Raw genomic sequence first — 21,013 nt, forward strand, 5'->3', positions numbered from 1 at the left:
TTTTATAAACCACGTGGTGGAGTTCATGATTGACAGGTGAGGAGACCAATTGAAACGACAGAACTGCACCAGGTGACCTCAGGTGGGTGGTGCAGCTCAGGTTCACGGGGCGTTCACGTTAAGACGCACAGTCGGAAATACCAGCTCTCTATTTTCGGTAAAACTAAGAAAACTTGTTGACAAACTTTTAGGCTTTTGACCGTCTAAAAAAACACCATATACTTATTTCTCCAAATCAATTTGCAGTTCAACCAAAGAATTCAAATTATTTTTATCCCTGTATTTGAATATTTTGGTTGCGAGACTGAAGATGTAAAATTATACAGTAATAATTACAACAACAATAATAAGTATTATGATGATGATGATGCACATTAATGTGTGATAAGTTTACACTATGTTCGCCCAAAGAGGTGTTTTTTCCTCTAGGGGGCAGAAAGACCCCAAAACAAAGTGGCAGCATCCGACTTTGAGGGAAACTGTGTTTCACTGGTGACCTGCAGAAAAAATAGAGATTTCCCACAGTTTTATATGCTCCAGCTTTGGCATCAAAGAAACATTGATGACTTCCATGGAGCTGATCAACTTGTGAGTCAGCTAATAAATCAATGTTATGTATCATTTTTTTTATTAGGTGATGAGATGAGAATTCAAACATTAACGTCAAATGTTTCACCACTGCTGATTGTGTAGCTGGGTGTGGTCAGAAGAACAGTGTTTTGTTAAACCTGTAACCCAAACCAACAGGAATGTCATGATGTCCTGGGGTACACCTGTACTGACATGTACATCACTGCAGCAAGGTGAGAAGTTGAACCACTGGAGGTCAGCAAAAACAAGCTTTTTGCCGCAGGGGTGTTAATCAAGAAAAAGCCACAATAATTTTATGTGACTGAGATATAAACCCCCACACTCCACAGTGTCATCAAACACTGGCCCAAGATAAATCTTAAAACAATGCTTGTACGACGAATTAAACAGGAATCCGTTGACTAATCTAGTTAAGCAGTGCGCTGTGTGTTTCTGACATGTTCTCAATTCTTTTCAGTTTTTGTAAAGGGCAGCAGCAGTAGTTAACACTGTCACCTCACAACAAGAAGGATGTTCTGGGTTTAAACCTGAAGGCCAGACGAGGCTTTCCATGAGGAGTTCTCCCCGTGTCTGTGTGGGATTCCTAAGGCACTCCGGCTTCCTCCCATAGTCCAACGACATGCATCTTAAGTTCAATGGAAACTGCCCGCAGGTGCAAATGTGAGCGTGAATGGTTATCAATCTTTGCATGTTGACTCTGTGATATGTTGTCGACCTGTTCAGAGTGAACTCCACCTCACGCAATGTCAGCTGGGATTGGCTTCATAAGTGGTGTAGATAATGGATGGATGGATGGATTTGTTTTCATATATTAAACTCTGCAAATTTACCTTTTGGCTAAATCTGACCTCTTTACATTATGTTACTTGACATCTTTTCCCTAATAAACAAATGAATAACCAGAATTTAAATATCGGAAACATCTCTTAAGAGGAAGTGCAGGATCATTGGTCCCAGGCACTTTACTTGATGTTATAGAGACCAAGCGTCACAGAAATATATGACAATAAGTCACAGTTTCTGCCAATTATGAGCTTTAACATTTGGACCTTTTCTCAAATTTGACCCAGAGAAGTGAGTCACTTCGATCCATGTGCATCTGAGACTCTCGAGTGAACATTTGAACATTGAATTTTGGAATACAAATACGCTCTCTTTACTCAGATCACAATTTCATAGTTTTAATTGAGCTATAGAAAAACTGTGTTTATACACAACAGACATATCAGTGGCTTCATCTGCTCAAAGAGGTGAAAAGAACCTCGCACAACAGCGAACGCAACCACCCTAGATGGAGAAGTAGGACGTGTGTTGGTGTGATTCTACAAAGGATCATGCTTCCTCCTTCGTTTTCTACGAGGCCTTAATTTCATATTATGCATGGACAAATGGGATATTCTATGCTGTTACCTTGGAAACAGGCATGTGTTAAGTCCCTGTGTGGAGAAGAGGGAGAGAATGATCCTTTATGTGCCTGGTAATGGCAAAAAAGCAGCATGACTCTAATGTGCTCTAATGTGTAATTTCAGTTTCACTGCTGGAAAATGGTTACTGTGACTACAGAGGGGTTTCTCACAGGCACAGCAAATGGATATGAGCACAAAGCCTCAAACCAATTGGGCTCTTCGAATCAGTAATATGCTTCATATGATTCAGAGGAACCATCATTCATCATACTTTTCTCCTTTTCGCTGAACGAGGTTGCTGGGGCTTCAGGAGTGACTGTGCCGGGGTGCGATTGTGTAAGGTGGCTGAGACGAAGAAGTTTTTACAAAACTGATGGAGCAAACTGTATCACATTAACAAGATAGTTTGTTCTTGAACACCTTTTCTCATTTCAGCGCTATAGCAACTAAAACTAATTCTGGTTTCTGGTTTTGAAACTAGGTCTGCCTCTCTGACATTTGATCACGAAGTGTCTTTTTTTTAAAGTTAAGAACCATTGTTTTGTTGGTTTTTGGTGAAATGTATTGACAGCAACTGGATGGAGTGTCATGTGATGAAAATGGTGCAGATATCCAAACTACTAATGTGATTTTCATCTCCGTCAAGTTCTAAAACAACTCCTCAATGAACCTGCTCCACACTGGAACCACATGATGAATCCACACTAATGCTTGTATTTAGCTCTGCTACAGCCTCCCGGAGCTTCTGGCATGACTGCAGACTCTAGCTCTTCGTGGTAGCTCCTATTGTTTTGAAGGTGCTGTATGTACGTTTTCTCGGTGTGGTTTCATATTGAACCAGGTGGTGGAGATGGTCAGGACTTGGTGATGGTCATCACTTGCCAAGAGCATCAGCTATCTTTGTGTTTACAAGACAAAGAGGTAATACTATGGCATCTGAGCAGAAACCTCTGCAGGGCAGACTGGATGCTACGGTGATGCCATCAGAAGGCGACGAGTTGAACCGGTTTTGTTTTGTTGTTTTTTTAAACTGGACATGGAATTGGGGCTGTGGTCTAACAGAGCTTGTCCACTGCACGCGCACCTACACCTGCAACCATGCACCGATTGAACGGACCAGCCGTCAATCACGCATAACCACGCTTCTCTAAATGACACCATCATTTTCTAAATGAACATCATGATGTATTGAGGAATTCAACCATAAACTCTTCAGGGAAATGTTTACTGACGTTATCACACTCTTCAAAAATAGATTTTTAGTCTTACAGAGGCTCCTGATAGTAAATAACAGAAATCTTTGTAACATTCCAATCTTTTTCCTGCCTCCCTTTGTTGTCATCAATAACAGCATCTTCATCTTCATCATCATTCAAATCTCTTAGAAATATTCAATCCCAATGTTTATCTCACATTTCACTGAAAAACACACTCAACACCTGTTGTTATATTAATATATGTTTTATTCTTCTCCATTTTTATTATCATCATGTTTCATTTTCATATTTGTAAATCTTAAGGTCATTTGTGCACGGACCTATCATCACGGCACACACATTGGCACAACAAGATTGGTCAGAAATAGATAAACTCTAATCACACTTTAATAGCACACAATTTTGCAAGGACTCGGGAAAGACATACTATAACAATAACAAATTTGATCATTTTTTCCCCCCTCTATTGAAATCTGAATTTATTGTATGATGTGCCAAAATAAAACACAATAGTAATGTGGACATTCTCAATTCTTAAAATAAACAAAGCATAAATTAAAAAGGAAATTAAAAACATGAGCTATAACCATAAGATGTACAGCAGTTAATAGAATAGAGCTCTGGTGAATGTGAAGTGAAGTTTTGCCATGAAGGTGCCTCTGAAGCAGGACACTTCCACTAACATGAAATAAAATAATCTCTGTCTTTAAATAAAAAAAAACTGCTGACAATATAAAAATACATGGCATTGTACTGTAGTTCATTAAATAAACCAACAATTCATATATAAAATATTATATTGACGTGTATAAAAATATGCCTTACAACTTTTTGAAAAGGGTAACAGCCGTAAGCTTTTCGTCTGCCACTTCAGAACACACAGTCGACCACAAAATGTTCCAACATATGTACAAACAATCAACTATTAAGCAGTCAGAATGCCATTTTGACAAATAAAATGAACAGAAGCATCCAGGATCATATTCTTATGACTATGTTTTCTGACTTTACATATACATATATAAGATATTGTAAGTTTCAAGCAGTACTTGATGGAAATACATACTAAAAAATAAATTAATAGAAAAGAAAAATTCTGTCAATTAGGTACGTTGATATCAGTGTATCTTTGGAGAGAGGGAGAGAGGATGGTGAGGGAGACACAATTTTTCAAACATCTGTGTCACATCACCTGCGTAACAGTATTTCAGCCCACTGAGATCAGAACAAACACAGGCAGTGTCAGCTATCCCAAAGTAAGAATGAAAACGAAAATCTACCAGAAAGCCGGGACAAGAGCCAGGGAATATAGAGATCATTCTGAGTAACACCGCTTGGATCACTGAGGCAGTTCACGGAGCATTAATGTGAGCATGCAGCATGTCACCGGACGACGCAGAGGACGTTGCTGCAACTGTTGAACATTCAGGCAGATGTTATTTGTTGCTGTGACTGAGTGTGTGTGGTTGTGTGTGTGTCTTGCTTCTAGAGAGGACATGTACGTTAACCGGTGTGGATTTTCCATAGGAAGTGGTTTATCCCTGCTACCTCCTGTCTAGGCAGTGTCTAGCACAAGCTAAAGCCACCCCCTCTCCCTGTGCTCCTGCTGCTCCACCACCTCCTCCTCCTCCTCCTCCTCCTCCTCCTCCTCCACCAGGCTCAGAGCAATAGGACAGACTCATCCCTCACTCCCCATCGCATGGTAAAGTGCCATCTTCGCTGGCACGTGAGGGCACGGGCGTACCGAGCTCGTCCACGCACCAGCAATGGCCACGCTGCATGCCCTTGGAGGAGCGGCACTGTGTGCGATTCAAAGACAGAGAGGGAGATTTTGAAAAGGGAAAGGAGGGCGGAGATTGAGCGGGGAGAGCCGGGAAAGGTGGTGAGAGAGGAAGAGAGAGAAAATGATATGTCATCATAGCGCAGAACTGATTCTCTGTGCCCACTGCTGAGCGGCTCACTGGGAGAAGTGTCAGTTATTCTCAGCCCCGTATGGTCACAGACAAATCTCTGGACGCACCGAACTCGAAATCTGCAGTCGAGTGCAGCTCTGACACTCAGAAACATGTACAGTGACACCAGGTCAGTGCAGCAAACACACATTTTTTAATTTTTTTTTTTACATCACATTAGATCTGACAGCCAATAAAGTTCCAGTATATGACGTCTCATGATGATTGAGGTGACTGTAAATACTCTACCTGCTTTTTCCTGTAGAAGCCACGAGTGTCACAGTTGGGTATATAGATGTCGCGGTCAGACTGGAAGATTGTCAGCTCGAGACCCCTCAGGACACTATTGAGCAGCTTGCGGCACGGTGCCTGAAAACAGCAACGCAGAGTGTGACTTCAAACATCACCAGAGGCAAAGATAGACGACCTGTCTCAGTCTATAGAGTGTCCACCCCCCCAGGTGATTGTGTTGGCAGAAATCCTCTTTAATCACACAATATGCCGATGTGAATCACAAAGGATTAACCACTGTGATGCAGCAAAAGCGCCAGAAGCAGGGAATATACATAGATATGCATATACATATATAAGATGTCCCATATTGTGTAACATTATATAACCATATTGTTACACAATGCTTTGGCTTTTCAGGTCACTGAATGAAGTGACTGTGCGTTTTTTTGTGTCACTTCTCGAACATTTGTGTGTGACTATTGTCTTTCCCCGCGATGACACACACAAACACACACACACACACACACATTTTAGTTCAGATGCTGCAGATCAGCCGGCTTGCAAAGTAAGAAGGAAAAGAAGAAAAAGAAAAAAATCCGTAGCGGCAGCGACAGACTCGAAACTTTCCCGATTCACACCGTGCTCAATTAGTTCTGCCGCATAGCAGCGCACACATCATGCACCATAATGCATGGCTTTAGAGCGGTGTGTGTACATGCCACTGCAACACCCCAAAACAGCAGAGCATCTATGGTTTAAAAACTCTCTATCAGGCAATGCAGCTCGAGACACAACCCTTTCCATCACATTTCATCTTGTTCACAGATTTACTAACAAGATTAGATTACAGACAGATTGTAGATTGCAATAAATAATGCTTCATACGCCCCGTTCTGGTAAAGACCCATTAGCTCTTTTTATTAAAAGACTTTTAAAATAAGAGCATGAACTTACTTTTTCAATGTCACCACCGTGTGAGGGATGTGGACCTGAGAGGAAACGACACACCGGCATGAGAATGTGACATTAAACCATCTTAGCCATTAACATCATCAACCACATCCAATGTCACATTTTACAATAAAATATTTGGACCGTGTTATATATATCTTTGTATCTTTTTCTTTTGCACAAGACATTTCCAAGCAGCCACACAGAGGAGATCTATCCGGGGTTGGTCATTGAGAGACCTAATTTCCACCAGTATGTCCTTTTTCAGACAGTTAATCGCAGTATCTCCGTTTGAACAGTAGATGGGGATCACTGCAATGAAAAGCAGCTTGATCGGGATGTAGGTGACACTGTGACACTTTCACATTCATTCCAAAAATTCTCCACCGAGAGCGCGGCTTGTCGTACAGGTCACTGTCATGCACCCGGTCATTGAAATGGACGGATAAAATGACTTTGTACAAATCACATATATAAATATATGCGATATAAATATATATACAAGTACGTGCATCTTAACTTAAACTCTGTTGCTCGCTGAATGCTATTCAGAAATAACCACTAGGTTTTAAGGGATTTTTCCATCATTTGTCTGATTAACAACAGGGATGTGAAGATAAATTACATTTTTGTATCACAGTGACTCCAGAGCCTCTGCAGAGCAGGCCTGAATTGTGAAGGTTTGTAGATGCATCTGTGGTGCACAAAATGCATCCAGGCTTAAATGTCACACACACACACACACACACACACACACACTAACTGTTGGTTGGTGAGTGACACAGCATCACATGCAATCTACAGATATACAGGCGACACACTTTATACATAATTATGTGTGGCGACCGTGACAACATCCGCAACAAACCACTGTGCATTTCAAGGCTACCTGCAGTTTCCATGCATGTGCATCTGTAGGTGCATGCATGTGCGTGTGCATATGTGATTCCATGCATGTGTGAGTGTGTGTGTACATGTACAGTATCTTACCTGTGGGGGGGGGCCTCTCAGTGGGACCAGTCCTGCTGTGCTTGGCGCAAATGCCCCGTCCCTGCAACAGAGCCTGGAGGGGGCTGTGCTCCCGTGGCGGGGGAACACAGCGGAGCCCCTTGGCACAGCTCAGAGTGTACACGCCACAGGGCTCCCCCTGGGCCAACACCGACGTGCTGCCGGCAACATTATGGTCCCTGGGGGGCCGACCTGCCCCCAGTGGATCCCTGCAGGAGGGGCAGACCTTGAAGGGCCCCAAGCGGTTCGCCACGCTCCATGATCCGCAGTGAGCAATCAGCAACAAAACAATGGTTGTTAAGTTAGAAAGGATAGGCATTTTCTGTCCAGGTCTCAGGTTCCTCACACTGTCACTCTCTGTCAGTTCAATGTGGCTGATGCTATTTCTGGATGTATATTTCTCTGTCCCTCTCTCTCTCTCTCTCTCTCTCTCTCTCCCTCGCCTTCCCTCAGTCTTCCTCTGGTTCCTATACAGTAGCCTTCCTTGGTGCTTTGCCGGTTCAGTCCCCTGCAGTGCCAGAGGAGACAAATGGAGATCGAGAGAGACACAGCAAAGCACCAGCTTTTAAAGATTTGAAAGGCGGTGATAGAGAGTGAGTGAGTAAGTGAGTGAGAGAGAGAGAGAGAGAGAGAGAGAGAGAGAGAGAGAGAGAGAGAGAGAGAGAGAGAGAGAGAGAGAGCACAGTTATGACACCTTCAGGGGCTGGGACTCAGAGAGAAAGACAGAGAGAGAAAGAGAGAGAGAGAGAGAGGGAGGGAGGTGGCAGGGAGGGAGAGAGCAAGTGGGGGGTGGATTATGTTCCTTTCAGAAATTATCAAACTCTCCCCACCCTTTCCTGTTATATACTCACACATACAGTACATCTAGCCCTCCTTCTTACACTTATGCTCAACACTACACGTGCATTAAGAGGAGTTGCCATGTTCGGATATTTTGCACTTTCTTTCCAATGTCAGAGACCTTTGTGGCATACTGTTCGCCATGGCAACAACAACAAATGTATATGTGCCCTCCATCAGCGTTGCCACTGCAATGTCATTTGTGTTTTCCCCTTACTTGAATTCTGTACGAGGTCACGACAAAGAATCGTATTCCTGATGCTCGAGCTGCGTTCCACACCCAAGACACACTTTCTTTGTCACATAGGTCAAAGTTTCGAGAAAACTGAAGTGACGAGTTGGATGTGTGACACACTGGTGTGCCATTACTTGACATATCAACTAAAACTGTGCCTCAGCTTAATCAAACCGCCGCTGTGTCAGACGCGCAATGCACTGCCTCTGCAAAAGGGCTAATCTAGTCCTTAATAAGCCAGTCAGCTTTTAGATTACATTTCAGCGGCTATATCAGATATTACTTGACTTTGTGGACCACATCACATGGTGAAGTGCGAGGGCAGTGGAGGCGGCCGCTGGCCAGGCGTTTGACTTGCAAGAGTAATCATCTGGATAATTAGGACGTGGAGGACGACTTACTTTTGCAGGAATGCACGTTGACCGGCCGGAGCCAAGCTGCTAATAATGCAATCCATCGCTCCACTCAGCCAGTTAGGATTTTCTATACACGGGTGCCATCTTCAAAAGATCACAGCTGAGCCCTTCGCCACACACACACACACACACACACACACACACACACACACACACACACACACACACACACACACACACACACACACACACAAAGACAGACACACACATGCAACACTTGGTATTATAATGCACATTTCTGTAAGGTATTCTAATTCATGCAGGCTATCTGGCATATTTAAATGTTGTCATTTTGTTTTACTTTTTAAGACAGACACAAGCCATTGTTGTTAAAATACTTAAGTCTGAATGTACTTTTATGCACTTGCCTTTTAGTGATTATTTGATGGACTACTTTTAGGTATGAATAAAGGTTTCTTATATCATAATCCCAGTAAACAATTTGAGGTATCCGTGATTCAATTTGAGTAAAATATTTTAGTTATTGTAAGTTATGGTACCCATACTGTCCACACAGAACACGATGGATGTGCAAATGCTCATATTTACTTTGAAGCACAGTGATGTATACTGTAATAACAGTACATGTAAAAAAACCTGAAATTGATAGCAGCTTGAAGATGGCTGATGGAGTCTGGCAGTAGGTAGAGTGCTGAGGAATGAATTCCTCTCTTATCTAGCGGCCCATTGTCTCCAGTGTTATCTGGCTTGGCCCTTGCTGCCACCGGTGCTCTGTGGTCGGATGTAACTAGACTCAAAACCAAACAGGGAATTTTCATGAAGCACAAATAGCATTGTGGATATTAGGATATTAACCTAGCAATGGTGACTTGAACTGATGATGATATCTACCTGTAACACTACTTTGTGTATACAGCATGTGACTAACTTAGTCAGTTAGTCAAATATATGATTGAAAGAAGACTTTTGATGGTTCCTGGTTGTCTAATGCCATAATTTGTCAAATTTTATGTCACTTCTTCGTTTCACGTGTTAGCAAAGTCATTGCCATTGATAATGACAAAAACTCCTAGTTGTAGCCCTATATGACATGCACCCAGTTTGCCTGGCACTGTGTCACCTGCTATAGGACATGACTTGACAGAGGAAACAAACATACCCAATGGCGTGTACTGGCTGGAATTCAAGACTGACTGCTTCAGGCCCAAACCCGCCTCGCCATCAGCAGCCTGTTGCTCTGATTCGTCTTGGCAACGAGAGCAGAAATCACCTGCCGTCTCGCCTTCGCATGAGCTCGGGAGCTGCAGCACTCGGTCCGTTTCCACACATCAGGAGAATGTTCCAAGGCCCACGCCAGACCAACGGGGGCTCTCTTTTCCACACTGCCCTGGATTGTTCATTTTTCCTCCTCCGGGCAGCCACACAATTTCTTCCTCACTTTGTTCCTCTTCCCCGGCTCAGGTCTGTCACAGCTGGTTCAGAGAGTCTCTGCTTTCGCCACTTCTGCTTTCGACACAGCAGCCAGACACCTCACTGACCCTGTGATGGGACCCTACTAGTACAATAAAGTTCCTTTACTTCACTTTATACATTTACTCCATTACAGTTTAGAGGGAAATATTATATATATATATATATATATTTACAATAAGAGTACTCTTACTCAAGTAAAGGATCTGAAAACTTCCTCTGCTGGTGGACACTCTGCCACCTGCCTACTTGAAGGCTTTTGATAGTAATACGTCAGTTCCAAATCATGAGACACTGTCAGGTGAATGAATACAGGTTGCACTGTGATACTCAGCAGACACAGTGACAACGACAGAAGTTGGTCTATAGAATGGCTGGTACTCTTGCCACAGGATTTCATCATGGTGAGACCCAGTTAATATTTATCATTAATGTGGTTCGTCGCTGTAAAGACTAAACATTAAATGTGGGTACATGTGGCAAGTAAGACCCAAAGTCACCACTTCAGAGCACTGGCTTCCATTCTTGTCCTGAGGACTGAACCTCTCTCTAAACTTACCCTCGACTTTGACCTAAACTGCAGCCTTAACCTAAACAAACCCCTAACCCTTAACATAAACCCAGTGCCGTCTAATGAGAGACCTTTTTTTCCCCCCAGCAGTGAGCAGCAGGGCATTAGAGTAGCAGCAGAATGGATCAATGGACCCTCTGTGTTGCACTTATGAAGGGTAAGACGTTTAAATAATCAGATTGTACATTATCAGCACATCTGAATCAAATCTACATGCGCATTAAAGCATTATGATTTATGATTATTTATGATTTGAAAAACTGACATATTATTGACTAACTACATAGGCATGTCAGTCTACAATATTGTAAATCTAAACATGTATTGACTACTAATTACCAAAAATCGCGTCACTCTGAATAATGGAATCCAATTGCGCGCCAAGAACTTCTGGGAAAACTATCTGAAGTCTGCATTCTGGACTTCCGTTGTTGCGACTCTCATTAGACAGCACTGGGCCCTAAACCTCACCATATCCTCAACCTAATCACACCTGTAACCTTCACCTAAAGACCTACTGTAACCATATCCTATACTTAAACAAACATGTAACCTTAAACTAAAACCTAATCCAGCTCTAAACTTACCATAGACACTGACCCAAAAGTCAGCATTTTTCCAAGTGGGGACATGGCTTTTGTCCCACATTGTACATGCTGTCCCCAATTAACTAGTCTGAAATTGGTCTCTCTCTCTCTCTCTCTCTCTCTCTCTCTCTCTCGCTCTCTCTGACACACACACACACGCAGCACGCGAGCGACATGGTTGGCTGGATTCTTGTCGCCATTTCTCAAACCCTCGCTGTGATTCGCTAGTGCGGCAACGCGGGCGTGACGTCACTGAGAGGCGCCGAACTCTAGTTGGTAAAGTTTTGATGCGGCGCTACCGGACTGATGGACCAAAGTGAGTTTCTGTCTCGTTAGCCGGCTCGATAACAGGTAAGTGGCACCTGCAATACATCTCTGTCCCTTTCGCCAATTTTAGAAATGACCTGTCGTCCCGTGCTAAGGACCGGGTCCGATGTTGAAGAGAAGAAGCTATCAAATTAGCCAATATGGATGCTAACCCCTGTCGCGCTCAGCGACAAAACTCACCCCCTCGTCGCCATAAGGCCGGTTGCTACTCGCCGATTTGAAATGTTGTTTGATTCAACACTGAGCGGAGAACCATCGTCAACTAAATGGGAAGCATTTAGCTGCCTGTACATCCGTGCTAGATCGTAAACGATCTTCGGTGTTAGCACGTTTCGTTTGAGTCGCTAGCTTGCGAACCTTGACAGCGTCAGCGGAATGTAAACATTGGCACGCCCACTTCAATGACTCACATCTCAATGACTCTCATCTGTTTTAATGTTGGACTGGACAAGGAACCCGGCTCTTCTACACAGTTTCTTCTTGTGACTCACAGTGACAATGTTCAGGAAGATACAACACGTGGACGTGCGGCAAAAACAAGCAGGACCAGCCAAGATATATCATATTAAATATACATAATGCTGCAACAAACATCATAAAATATCTGTGTGCGAGCCAGTTTCTGAAATTGTAAACGAGGGAGCAAGCTGTGCATAGTGCCGACATAAGTATTAAATGAAAATGCAATACTTCATAGAATAAGTATTCATTTGTTTATGGTAGCTTCCTCCTTGTGTGTGTGTGTGTGTGTGTGTGTGTGTGTGTGTGTGTTTGACTCATTCCATTGGCACGTAAAGTAAATCTCTACCCAGATATATGGAGCATAAACTGTAAATGCTGCTTTACCATGATTAGTTTTGACCTTGGGGACCATAAGCAGATATGCCCCAGGTGATCCTAGAAGTCTGAGCTGCAGGTCAGAAATGTGTTTTAGCCCGAAACCATTCTGTGTTTTGTAAACCAACAGTAGTATTGTTGTTCGCAGCTTTTCATGACTTCTTTTCATGTCAAAATTGTCACAGTTCCCCTGCGGATTTAAGTCTGCCTCGGTGTTGTCTTGTCTCTTCATGTTATCCCTAACTCCACGATGTTGAGCTTGGGGATCTGTAGTGGCCTGATCCATCGGTTGTAGGAATCCTTGTTCTTCTTATCTCTGAAGATTGTTCTTTATGACCCTGGCAGTATGTTAATGTTCATTTTACTCCTTCCTTAAAGAAACTGGCTCAGAACATTATAGTGTAAAAAAGAAAAAAAAACTAGTTATGTTAGCAATGAATTAAGTAGAGCTACAACGATAATACAAATTTTTGATTACCAATTGTACAATTTTTTTTAACACATTTAATCATTTGGCAGAACATGCCCATCACAGTTTCCCACAGGCCACGTCTTAAAATGTTTTTATGTTCTTGTTTTGTTAGACCAATAGTCCATAAGCCAAAGACAGTTTAGTTGTTTGGATTAGAAGCCAAAAAGTTATTACATTTGAGAGTATGGAACCAGAGAAGTTAAGCAAATGCTTAAGAAATTACTTTTGACGGTGAGACTATCATCGTATTTTTTGCTGATTAATTTTCTGACTCATTGTTGCAGCCATAGTATAGCGGTAGTAACATTTATCTAGTGTGCCGTAAACTACTTCTATACCACATTCATTCACATACTGGTTTGTAAATACTTGCTTATGAAAACTGAACATTGAGCCTTTGAAATATCCATTGTTCCATTGTAGGAATAGTTTATTGATTGATTGATTGATTGATGAGGCAATTGACAGAAAACTAACAATGCAACAATTTAGAAAAACGTTCTCTGGTTACATCACTCAACTGTTTACGGGTTCAGTGTGGACTGTTGGCATCAAACCAGGAATGTGATGACGTCTGCACCTTCAGAAATTGTGATCAGAATTTTTCACTATTTAAAAAAGAATTATAGACCAAACAATAAATTGGTCAAGTGAGAAAACAATCATTTTTTGCTGCAGTGATTTGCATTGCTGAAAGCATTTTTAATAATTCCGTACGGTTTTATTTTATTAATTAAATAAGCAAAATATTATCATCATTTTTAGGCTTCCACCGACACACGCCCTCTAGTTCCGCAGCTGTAGTCGAGTCTTATGAAATGGTTTTCATAGTTTGTTGCTTCACTCCAGTATTTCAACACTGAACTTTAGCAGCTGCCTTTTGTTGAATTCTTCTCGGCCCTTGTCAGTTGTTAATCCAAAATATGCTGACACGTCCACAACACAGCTGTAGAGTGGCTGTGCATGCATGAAGCCTTGCACCTTCAAAATAAAACTAGAGTAACATTGGCTGTTATTAAAAAAGCCATCATACATAGTTTCTCCACCAGAACTGACAGGTTCCATTTTAACTCCGTAAAACTGCCTGCTCCCTAATAAAAAATAAAAAAAATCGAATATATATTAAGGTTGTATTAAGACTGTGTCAAGGTTGTAGATGTTATGTATACGTGCAGAAATGAAACGATAATTGTCAGCTGATTTTTTGCTATCAGACTTTTTTTTCTAACTCTAAAATATGAGTCTCAATGGGTCAGGCATGAATTAAAATATCAAGGCAGCATCTCTAATAAATAGTAACTCAGTTGTTATCTCACCTACTGAGAAAAACCACAGGTCAAAAAACGTCGATATGAAGAATTTTGTTGATCCGTATCATTCTGAAAAGAAATTGCAGTGCTCCCGGCTGAATCTGCCTCATCATGGTCACATCTTGATATGACAAGATAAATGAAAAGACTTCATGCTTTAATAAGTGGATGCTTCTGGAAAGAATGCACTTATCTAAAACTTTCAACCAATTACTGTGTAGGGAATAAGAGGAGGAGATGTGTATTTAGCTTCCTCTGAGCTTTTTTGCCCTTCAGGCAACAGGCAGGGCAGAAAACATTGCACAGCCCGTTGAGTGCTTATTTATACATTTTTTTGACTGACCCATTATTTCTTCATTCAGATGGATGACATCAATGTCCTGCACCACAGATGCCTCCTGAATCTGAGGCGTCGAATCAGAGACATTGGGGACGGGCGCCCCGCACAGGAACGATACATGAGGTTGCAGAAGGATGGAGAAACACTCAGGTCAGTCCTGTAGGGTGGGGAATTGAACTGAAGTGGCTCTGTGGCTTCGTTGGACTGGGTGAATTTGAGTTGATGTTAAAAGATTCTTCTGTTTTATAATTGTGTTGGTTTCTGTCCCTACTCATTGGCAGCATATTTATAACATACTGTCAAATAATTTCTCTGTTATGTAGGTTTTCTTCTATCTCCACATTTTTTCCCCCCAGCTTTAAAAAAAATTTGCTTTCATACAGCTTGTGCGTATCATGTGTTGTCTGATATATTAGTAGCAGTTTTAGATCTTCAATGTCAACAATGACACAAGTTACATTTTTGTTTTGTTGAACATGTAAGTTTCGTTTGATCACACTGATGTTGTTGAGTTGTTGAAGATGTAGTTTTTTCTTCGAGACGTGTTTCTGATTGTGCACGCAGCAGTTGAGCCGATTAGTAGTCACCTATTGTTAACCTCTTGATTTCTTTTCTTTAGTTACCAAGGGAACTCTGAAGAGGTGGGTTGCTATGTGGCTGGCCATCCTTTATCGAAGGGAAATTATTATTTCGAGGTAAGGCACATTCATACCAAGGCTGCAAATCAGCATCTGACATTGTTATTGTAACTTGATTTCTGCCAGACCTGACCGTCAACTCTCCAAGATTGTTATTATTATTATAATAATTTTTTTGTGCATCATTAGTTGACATGATCGCAACAAGCTGCTATCTGTAACTTTGTTATTCACAGTTTGATGGGCCCACATACCGTCATCCCCTGGTTGTGCCCAAGATTGCTTTTCCATCGAGCCAGCAATTTTATCCCCTGGAATCCCGTTCCTGACAATTTTCTCAACTTCATATTAAATTCTCAGTGCCCCCCCACAGTCCCAGTTCACCAGTGCAAAACCACTACCTCAAAAATGTCCTAGCTCCGTTGGAATGAGGGATAGGGTGTGGGTTAGGTGGTATCTCTGAGCACAAAGATTAGTCTAACACACAGTGTTTTTCAGCAGACTGGCAGAAGGAGAAAGCATTGGACGTTTATTTAAGCAAAGCTGACATGCTCCTACATTGTGCACCCAGTCCTCATCCATACAGTAGAGAGAAAAGGGGAAAGGATCATGTTGATTTAGCACAGGAAAAAGTTGCAAAAGTTCTGTCGTAAATTAGGTGTGCCGAGGTCTGCGGCGTGTTATTTATGAGCTGATCTTATTTGTGGATGGTGCATGTCATGGAAGACCTTGTGACGTGCAGTCAAAGAGACTGCAGGTGACGGCAGGCATTCTTACTTGTCGTGGGTTTTAGGGATTCAGGAGGAAACGTCGGGCCGTACGTTATCCGCGGAACCTGCGTCATTCTGCTGGCCTGCAAATAGACTGAGAGTCCTGTAGCCACACCAAACTCTCATGAAAATGATTTACTTCCTCCCCCTATTCTTTTCAGATTTTCTCCTTCTTGAGGTGAGAAGCACAAAACTTTGGGGCATGAGTTGAAACATATCCGATATGTTTCACTAAGACTCTGTACAAGCTGGCAATGTTCTTTGACATTTTTATTTTTTTTAAATCATGGCTGTGAGGAGTTCCTGATTTCTGCCAGATATGACATTTCTTCTGAATGTGATGTCAAATTCTCATCTGACCTCCAGATCCCTCTCTCCCTCTCTCTCCCTCTCTCTCCCTCTCTCTCTCACTCTCTCTCACTCTCTCTGTCTCTCCTGCCCTAGCATGCAAATCGTTAAGATAACAATTTTAATATTTAAATGAGAATCACATTTTGGAGGCTCACCGGTCTCTCTGACATTTAAACAAGAGGATTTTAGTACGGTTATCACCCAGAGTTTCATGCTACATTTTTTCTCTACTCAGTGACGCACATGGCTGTCAGTTTCCCAGATATCTCGAAAATTTGGGAGCATTTATTCCCATAAAGGTCAGGCTTCTGTCGACATATGCGTCACCGCTATCCTCGTGTTCCTCCCTCGTTCTGCTTTCACAAGGAATCCATTTCACTTTTGTTGTCGGCGCCGCTGCACTTTCTCCAGTTGTCGTGTCGTCAGTCTTCCTCGAGCCCAGCTGAACATCTGCAGCATTCCACACATTTTAATAGAGCTGTTTAATAAACATTAATGTCAACATAACTGAACAGCTCATCGATGAGCACATTCCTGCTCTTTCATAATCTAAGTAAACTCACATGTTGTTTTTTTTATTCATGGTATTTTAACAGTTTAGGTGTGGAAGTGGAAACCTGCCACGGAAAAGAATTCACTTCTTGCACAAAGCATAGGTACAATGGATTATCTGTAAATTGACAAACTGGAAAGCAAGCGGGCCTGGTCAGGGAAACACAAGTCGTTTGGTTTCATATGCTGATAGCAATCATGCAGACGGCTATCAGAGGGAGGTGAATAATTAAAGAGGCAGAGGGAGGTGAATAATTAAAGAGGCAGGTAAATTGAAAGCAGAAGAGGACATGACAGGAATGATACAGAAGATGAAAAATCCAGAAGGATAGAGTATCAACTTGGAGAAATCACCAACAAAGGAAGGGAACAGACACATCACATGGGGTTATTGTCCTGTACCTAGTCATTACCTAATTATTTAAAGGGAATTATCATCATTATTCGACAACTAATTCTGCTGCTGGAGGTTTTGATGTTGAATGACATTATTGTGTCTGAAAATATGACGGTAAACGGTATCATCACAGTAATCCTGAAACATCAAACTTTCCTGGAATACTGTTGTTTTTGCAAAATGTTGTAAAATTATTCCATGCCGTGTTCGCGTTGGATCAAACCCTACCCAACAGCAATTATGACAAAGTACTGTTAATACATTTTTTATCAGATTCATTCAGTCTTCACTACATATATTAAATAACTCTGGACAGACTTGGCTTCTCCGGAGCAGGTTAAACATGAAGTTACATCGATAACCGCAAATCCTGCTTTGTAGCACAGGCCTCAGATGTTTCACTATTTTCACACAAAATATATCATCATATTGTTGGTGTTTACTAAAACCAGCATAGCAGCACATCTCCCCTATGGACAGCTGCGTTCGTGTGCAGAGTCAGACTCTGGGTATTTGGACAAAACCATTAACCTGAGTGGGTCAAGAAAGACCGACATTTACTTTTCTGAGTTCAGTTTTCCACTGAAGGTGCAACTTAGTAAAGCTTCTCACTGTAAAACATAAAACTTGTGTTTTGATTTTGGTTTGACTGTAAATTCATGATGTTTTCTTTTTATAATTCTCCCCACATGAGTGAGTTAGGACCTGCTCCAGTTTTAAATTGAACTAGTTAACTGGTGCCACAGTCGTAGTTACAGTGTTTTCTTTCTCTCTTTCTGTGTGTGTGTGTGTGTGTGTGTGTGTGTGTGTGTGTGTGTGTGTGTGTGTGTGTGTGTGTGTGTGTGTGTGTGTGTGTGTGTGTGTGTGTGTGTGTGTGTGTGTGTGTGTGTGTGTGTGTGTGTGTGTGTGTGTGTGTGTGTGTGTGTGTGTGTGTGTGTGTGTGTAGGTGATGATAGTGGACACAGGGGTGAGGGGAACCATTGCTGTGGGCCTGGTGCCTAAATTCTACAGGCTGGACCACCAGCCTGGCTGGCTGCCATACTCTGTAGCTTACCACGCTGACAACGGCAAGTAAGTCAAACCACAGTCATCTATACACTACAGTTCATCACTGGTTTCTTGCTTGGTTTGGGAAAATGGATTGTGGCCTGATGCTGCTGCATCCGCATAATAACCGCAGTCGTAATTCCGTATATAATTCACCTAGGTTCTTACTTTTGGGTATTTTTTCTTGGACCAGCATTTATTTGATAAAGAAATAATGGCTCAGATCCTCGCAGGCCTCTGTATTGTTTGTGTGGCTTCAGCTAATGATTGTTTTCATTCTAGATTTATCTCAGTGTCTTTTTTTTTTCCTTGATGAATGTATGTAAAGTTGTAGTAGAATAAGATAAATGGTGTAAAACGAACATCACACTGTCTCAAAGTGACATCTTAAGATCACTTTTTTTGTCTTTATTTGAAATCTCAAAATTATTGAATTTGCAATACTACAGAGAAGAGAAAAAGAAGCAGGGATTGAGTAACTTGAGCTCATGAATGCTTTGCATTCTTACTTGAAGTGTGATCTTAATTATTGATAGTTGTTTGTTGTCAAAAAGGTACATTTTATAAGGATTGAATAATCGATTAATCAGCTAATTTGTTGTAATTTTGTAGATAGTGAAATTGTAAATATACTGAGTAGGGATCGACCGATACAGATTTTTTAGGGCCTATGCCGAAACCGATTTTTTTTTCATCAGCCTTAGCCGATGACCGATACGGACTGCCGATTTTCTTGAGCCGATATTTGGAGCCAATACTACTTTTGCTCCCTCAATTTAATAGTTAAATAGAATTAAATTCAGCGGGTTGTCTCGTCTGATCTGAGGTCTTAGTCAAAGCGGGGTTATGGCCAAGGCCGTGGCTCGCCTCCCTGGGTAGAGGTCAGCGCGGAGACTAAAAAAGTCCACCGGCAGCCGCGCCCGACTCTGTGCGGGGCCCGACGGGGTGCGCCGGCAGTCCCAGCCTGCCGAAGCAGAGAGCAGGGAGAAGAGCCAGCCGACGAGCAGAGAGAGCGCAAGGACGTGGAGGATGCGAGAACATCCCCCCCCCCCCCGAGATTAAAAAGTCAATTTCCACGAGGCAAAGGGTTTGGAGAAAAAGGAGAAAGACACAAACCCACCGGGCGCTCCGTCCACCGCGACCCACGACTAAGCCGGCTGGAGCCAGCGAGAAGTCGGAGGAGGAGCAGCGGCGGCGGCGGCAGAGCGGGGTGGGAGACATTGAATCCCCCTCCCGCTCTACGGAGGAGAAGGGAGAGTTAGGTACCCGGCGGGTGTGCCGGGTACCCAAGTCTAGGGCAGAGGCACCGCGACGGCGCTGGGTAAATGGTTCCGGAGAGAGCGGGGCCTGGCCCGATAGGCGACCGGATCTGCCCTCCCAAAAAAAACTATCGGCGAACGTAGCAGCCGCGCATCGGCCGATCCCGATACACGTAAAAAACGCAAACATCGGCCAATACTATCGGCCGGCTGATATATCGGTCGAACACTAATACTGAGCGCCTGTTACGGTAAATGTCTAAAATACTGACTTAACCTAAACTGGGTCCTAAGCACTTTTACTTTGTGCTCTGTGTTTAGCGCCAGGTTTAGGACTGGATTTATATTTGTGGTATTCTGTAGATGCCTGTAGATGTTTTAGCATCTGATTTAATCTGTTGATGGCACCACACACCACTGCAACGTTAGACAGATGTGTTGTACATTATCAGGCCGTAGCAGTTGCTGTAATTATATGCCTCAAAGTGTGTTTACATATTTTTTTTGTTTTCACTGTGTCATTAAAGGAGACCAGCTAATGAGGTAAACGTATGTAAGAGGTAATCACAGTGAGACAAGAGGTCAGTGGTCAGATTGCGGCTAATGCGAGGTTCCAACGGTGTTTGTACTTCCTTCTCTTTATATGGTCGTCCGCCCTCCAGCGCAACTCGTTCTCCCACAACAGTCCTCTTCAGTAGTATGCTAGACATTGAATGAGCGTCAGCATACAAATAACTGATGGTGCAGGTTTACTACTCAGCTGAATAATATTTTACTTTCAACTTCATTTCTATCTTTATTATCTGTATTTTCTGACAACAGATATTTTTTCCCATCAATTGGCATTTTAGTGCATTTCATACATGTCCAACTGTTAACAGGGGCATATATGAAAAAAAAACCTCTCCATGAATTGTGATCCATAAATCCCCTCACACATTAGTGTTCTCCTCGTAATTTTGGTAACACTACAGTGCATGGCAGTGAGCCTATAACATTTTTTGCAGTCTTTTGGGCGTTGCACTTTGTGAATGGTCCCTGCGCCTTTGCGCAATCATACTGTAGCTCATTGTGAACCTCACTCTGATTGGGAGGAGGCTTCGCTTGTGTTTTAATAACGTTTCGTATGTTAGCTATTGATCCGAAAAGTCAGAATCTGTGATTATCCTTCCTTTACCACAGTTATTGGCTGCATGTTGGTTTGAGGTTCACACAGAATCGATTGCTTATCCTTGGTGTCCCGGATGTTGCATTCGAATTTTCCAACACCTATC

The 21,013-nt window shown here is 42.3% G+C and overlaps 2 protein-coding genes and 1 long non-coding RNA gene across 4 annotated transcripts in view; 2 read left to right on the plus strand and 1 right to left on the minus strand.

Annotated features, from left to right (window-relative positions):
* Nucleotides 1-9: 9 nt before the first annotated feature.
* LOC124849871 lies at nt 10-3,719 on the plus strand. The gene is made up of 2 exons (XR_007030429.1): nt 10-803; nt 1,049-3,719. It is a non-coding gene; the product is annotated as an uncharacterized LOC124849871 (long non-coding RNA).
* Nucleotides 3,438-7,978, minus strand: igfbp6b (insulin-like growth factor binding protein 6b). Its single transcript, XM_035645338.2, has 4 exons — nt 7,342-7,978; nt 6,355-6,389; nt 5,416-5,535; nt 3,438-5,013 (listed from the first exon to the last, which is right to left on the minus strand). The coding sequence occupies exons 1-4, from the start codon at nt 7,676-7,678 to the stop codon at nt 4,900-4,902; spliced, it is 606 nt and encodes a 201-aa protein (XP_035501231.1). The 5' UTR covers nt 7,679-7,978; the 3' UTR covers nt 3,438-4,899.
* Nucleotides 7,979-11,660: 3,682 nt separating this feature from the next.
* The window catches only part of spryd3 (SPRY domain containing 3), a 57,641-nt gene continuing 48,288 nt past the window's right edge, over nt 11,661-21,013 (plus strand). The window contains exons 1-4 of one of the 2 annotated variants that reach the window (XM_035645320.2): nt 11,661-11,790; nt 14,748-14,875; nt 15,345-15,420; nt 18,380-18,504. In XM_035645320.2, the coding sequence (XP_035501213.1) occupies nt 14,748-14,875; nt 15,345-15,420; nt 18,380-18,504 (329 nt within the window). In that variant the 5' untranslated portion in view covers nt 11,661-11,790. Of the gene's footprint in view, nt 11,791-14,747; nt 14,876-15,344; nt 15,421-15,599; nt 17,141-18,379; nt 18,505-21,013 lie in introns of those variants that run through there. The other variant, XM_047330700.1, reaches the window with a different exon arrangement.

This window comes from Scophthalmus maximus, chromosome 3 (assembly GCF_022379125.1).
Source record: "Scophthalmus maximus strain ysfricsl-2021 chromosome 3, ASM2237912v1, whole genome shotgun sequence".
NCBI classification, from domain to species: domain Eukaryota; kingdom Metazoa; phylum Chordata; class Actinopteri; order Pleuronectiformes; family Scophthalmidae; genus Scophthalmus; species Scophthalmus maximus.

Coding starts and splice junctions, on each gene's coding strand:
- igfbp6b (XM_035645338.2), bottom strand. CDS start 7,678: ATGCCTATCCTTTCTAACTTAACAACCATTGTTTTGTTGCTGATTGCT. Junction 6,390..7,341: donor TGAGAGGCCCCCCCCCACAG/GTAAGATACTGT, acceptor GTTTCCTCTCAG/GTCCACATCCCTCACACGGT. Junction 5,536..6,354: donor ACGGTGGTGACATTGAAAAA/GTAAGTTCATGC, acceptor TGCTGTTTTCAG/GCACCGTGCCGCAAGCTGCT.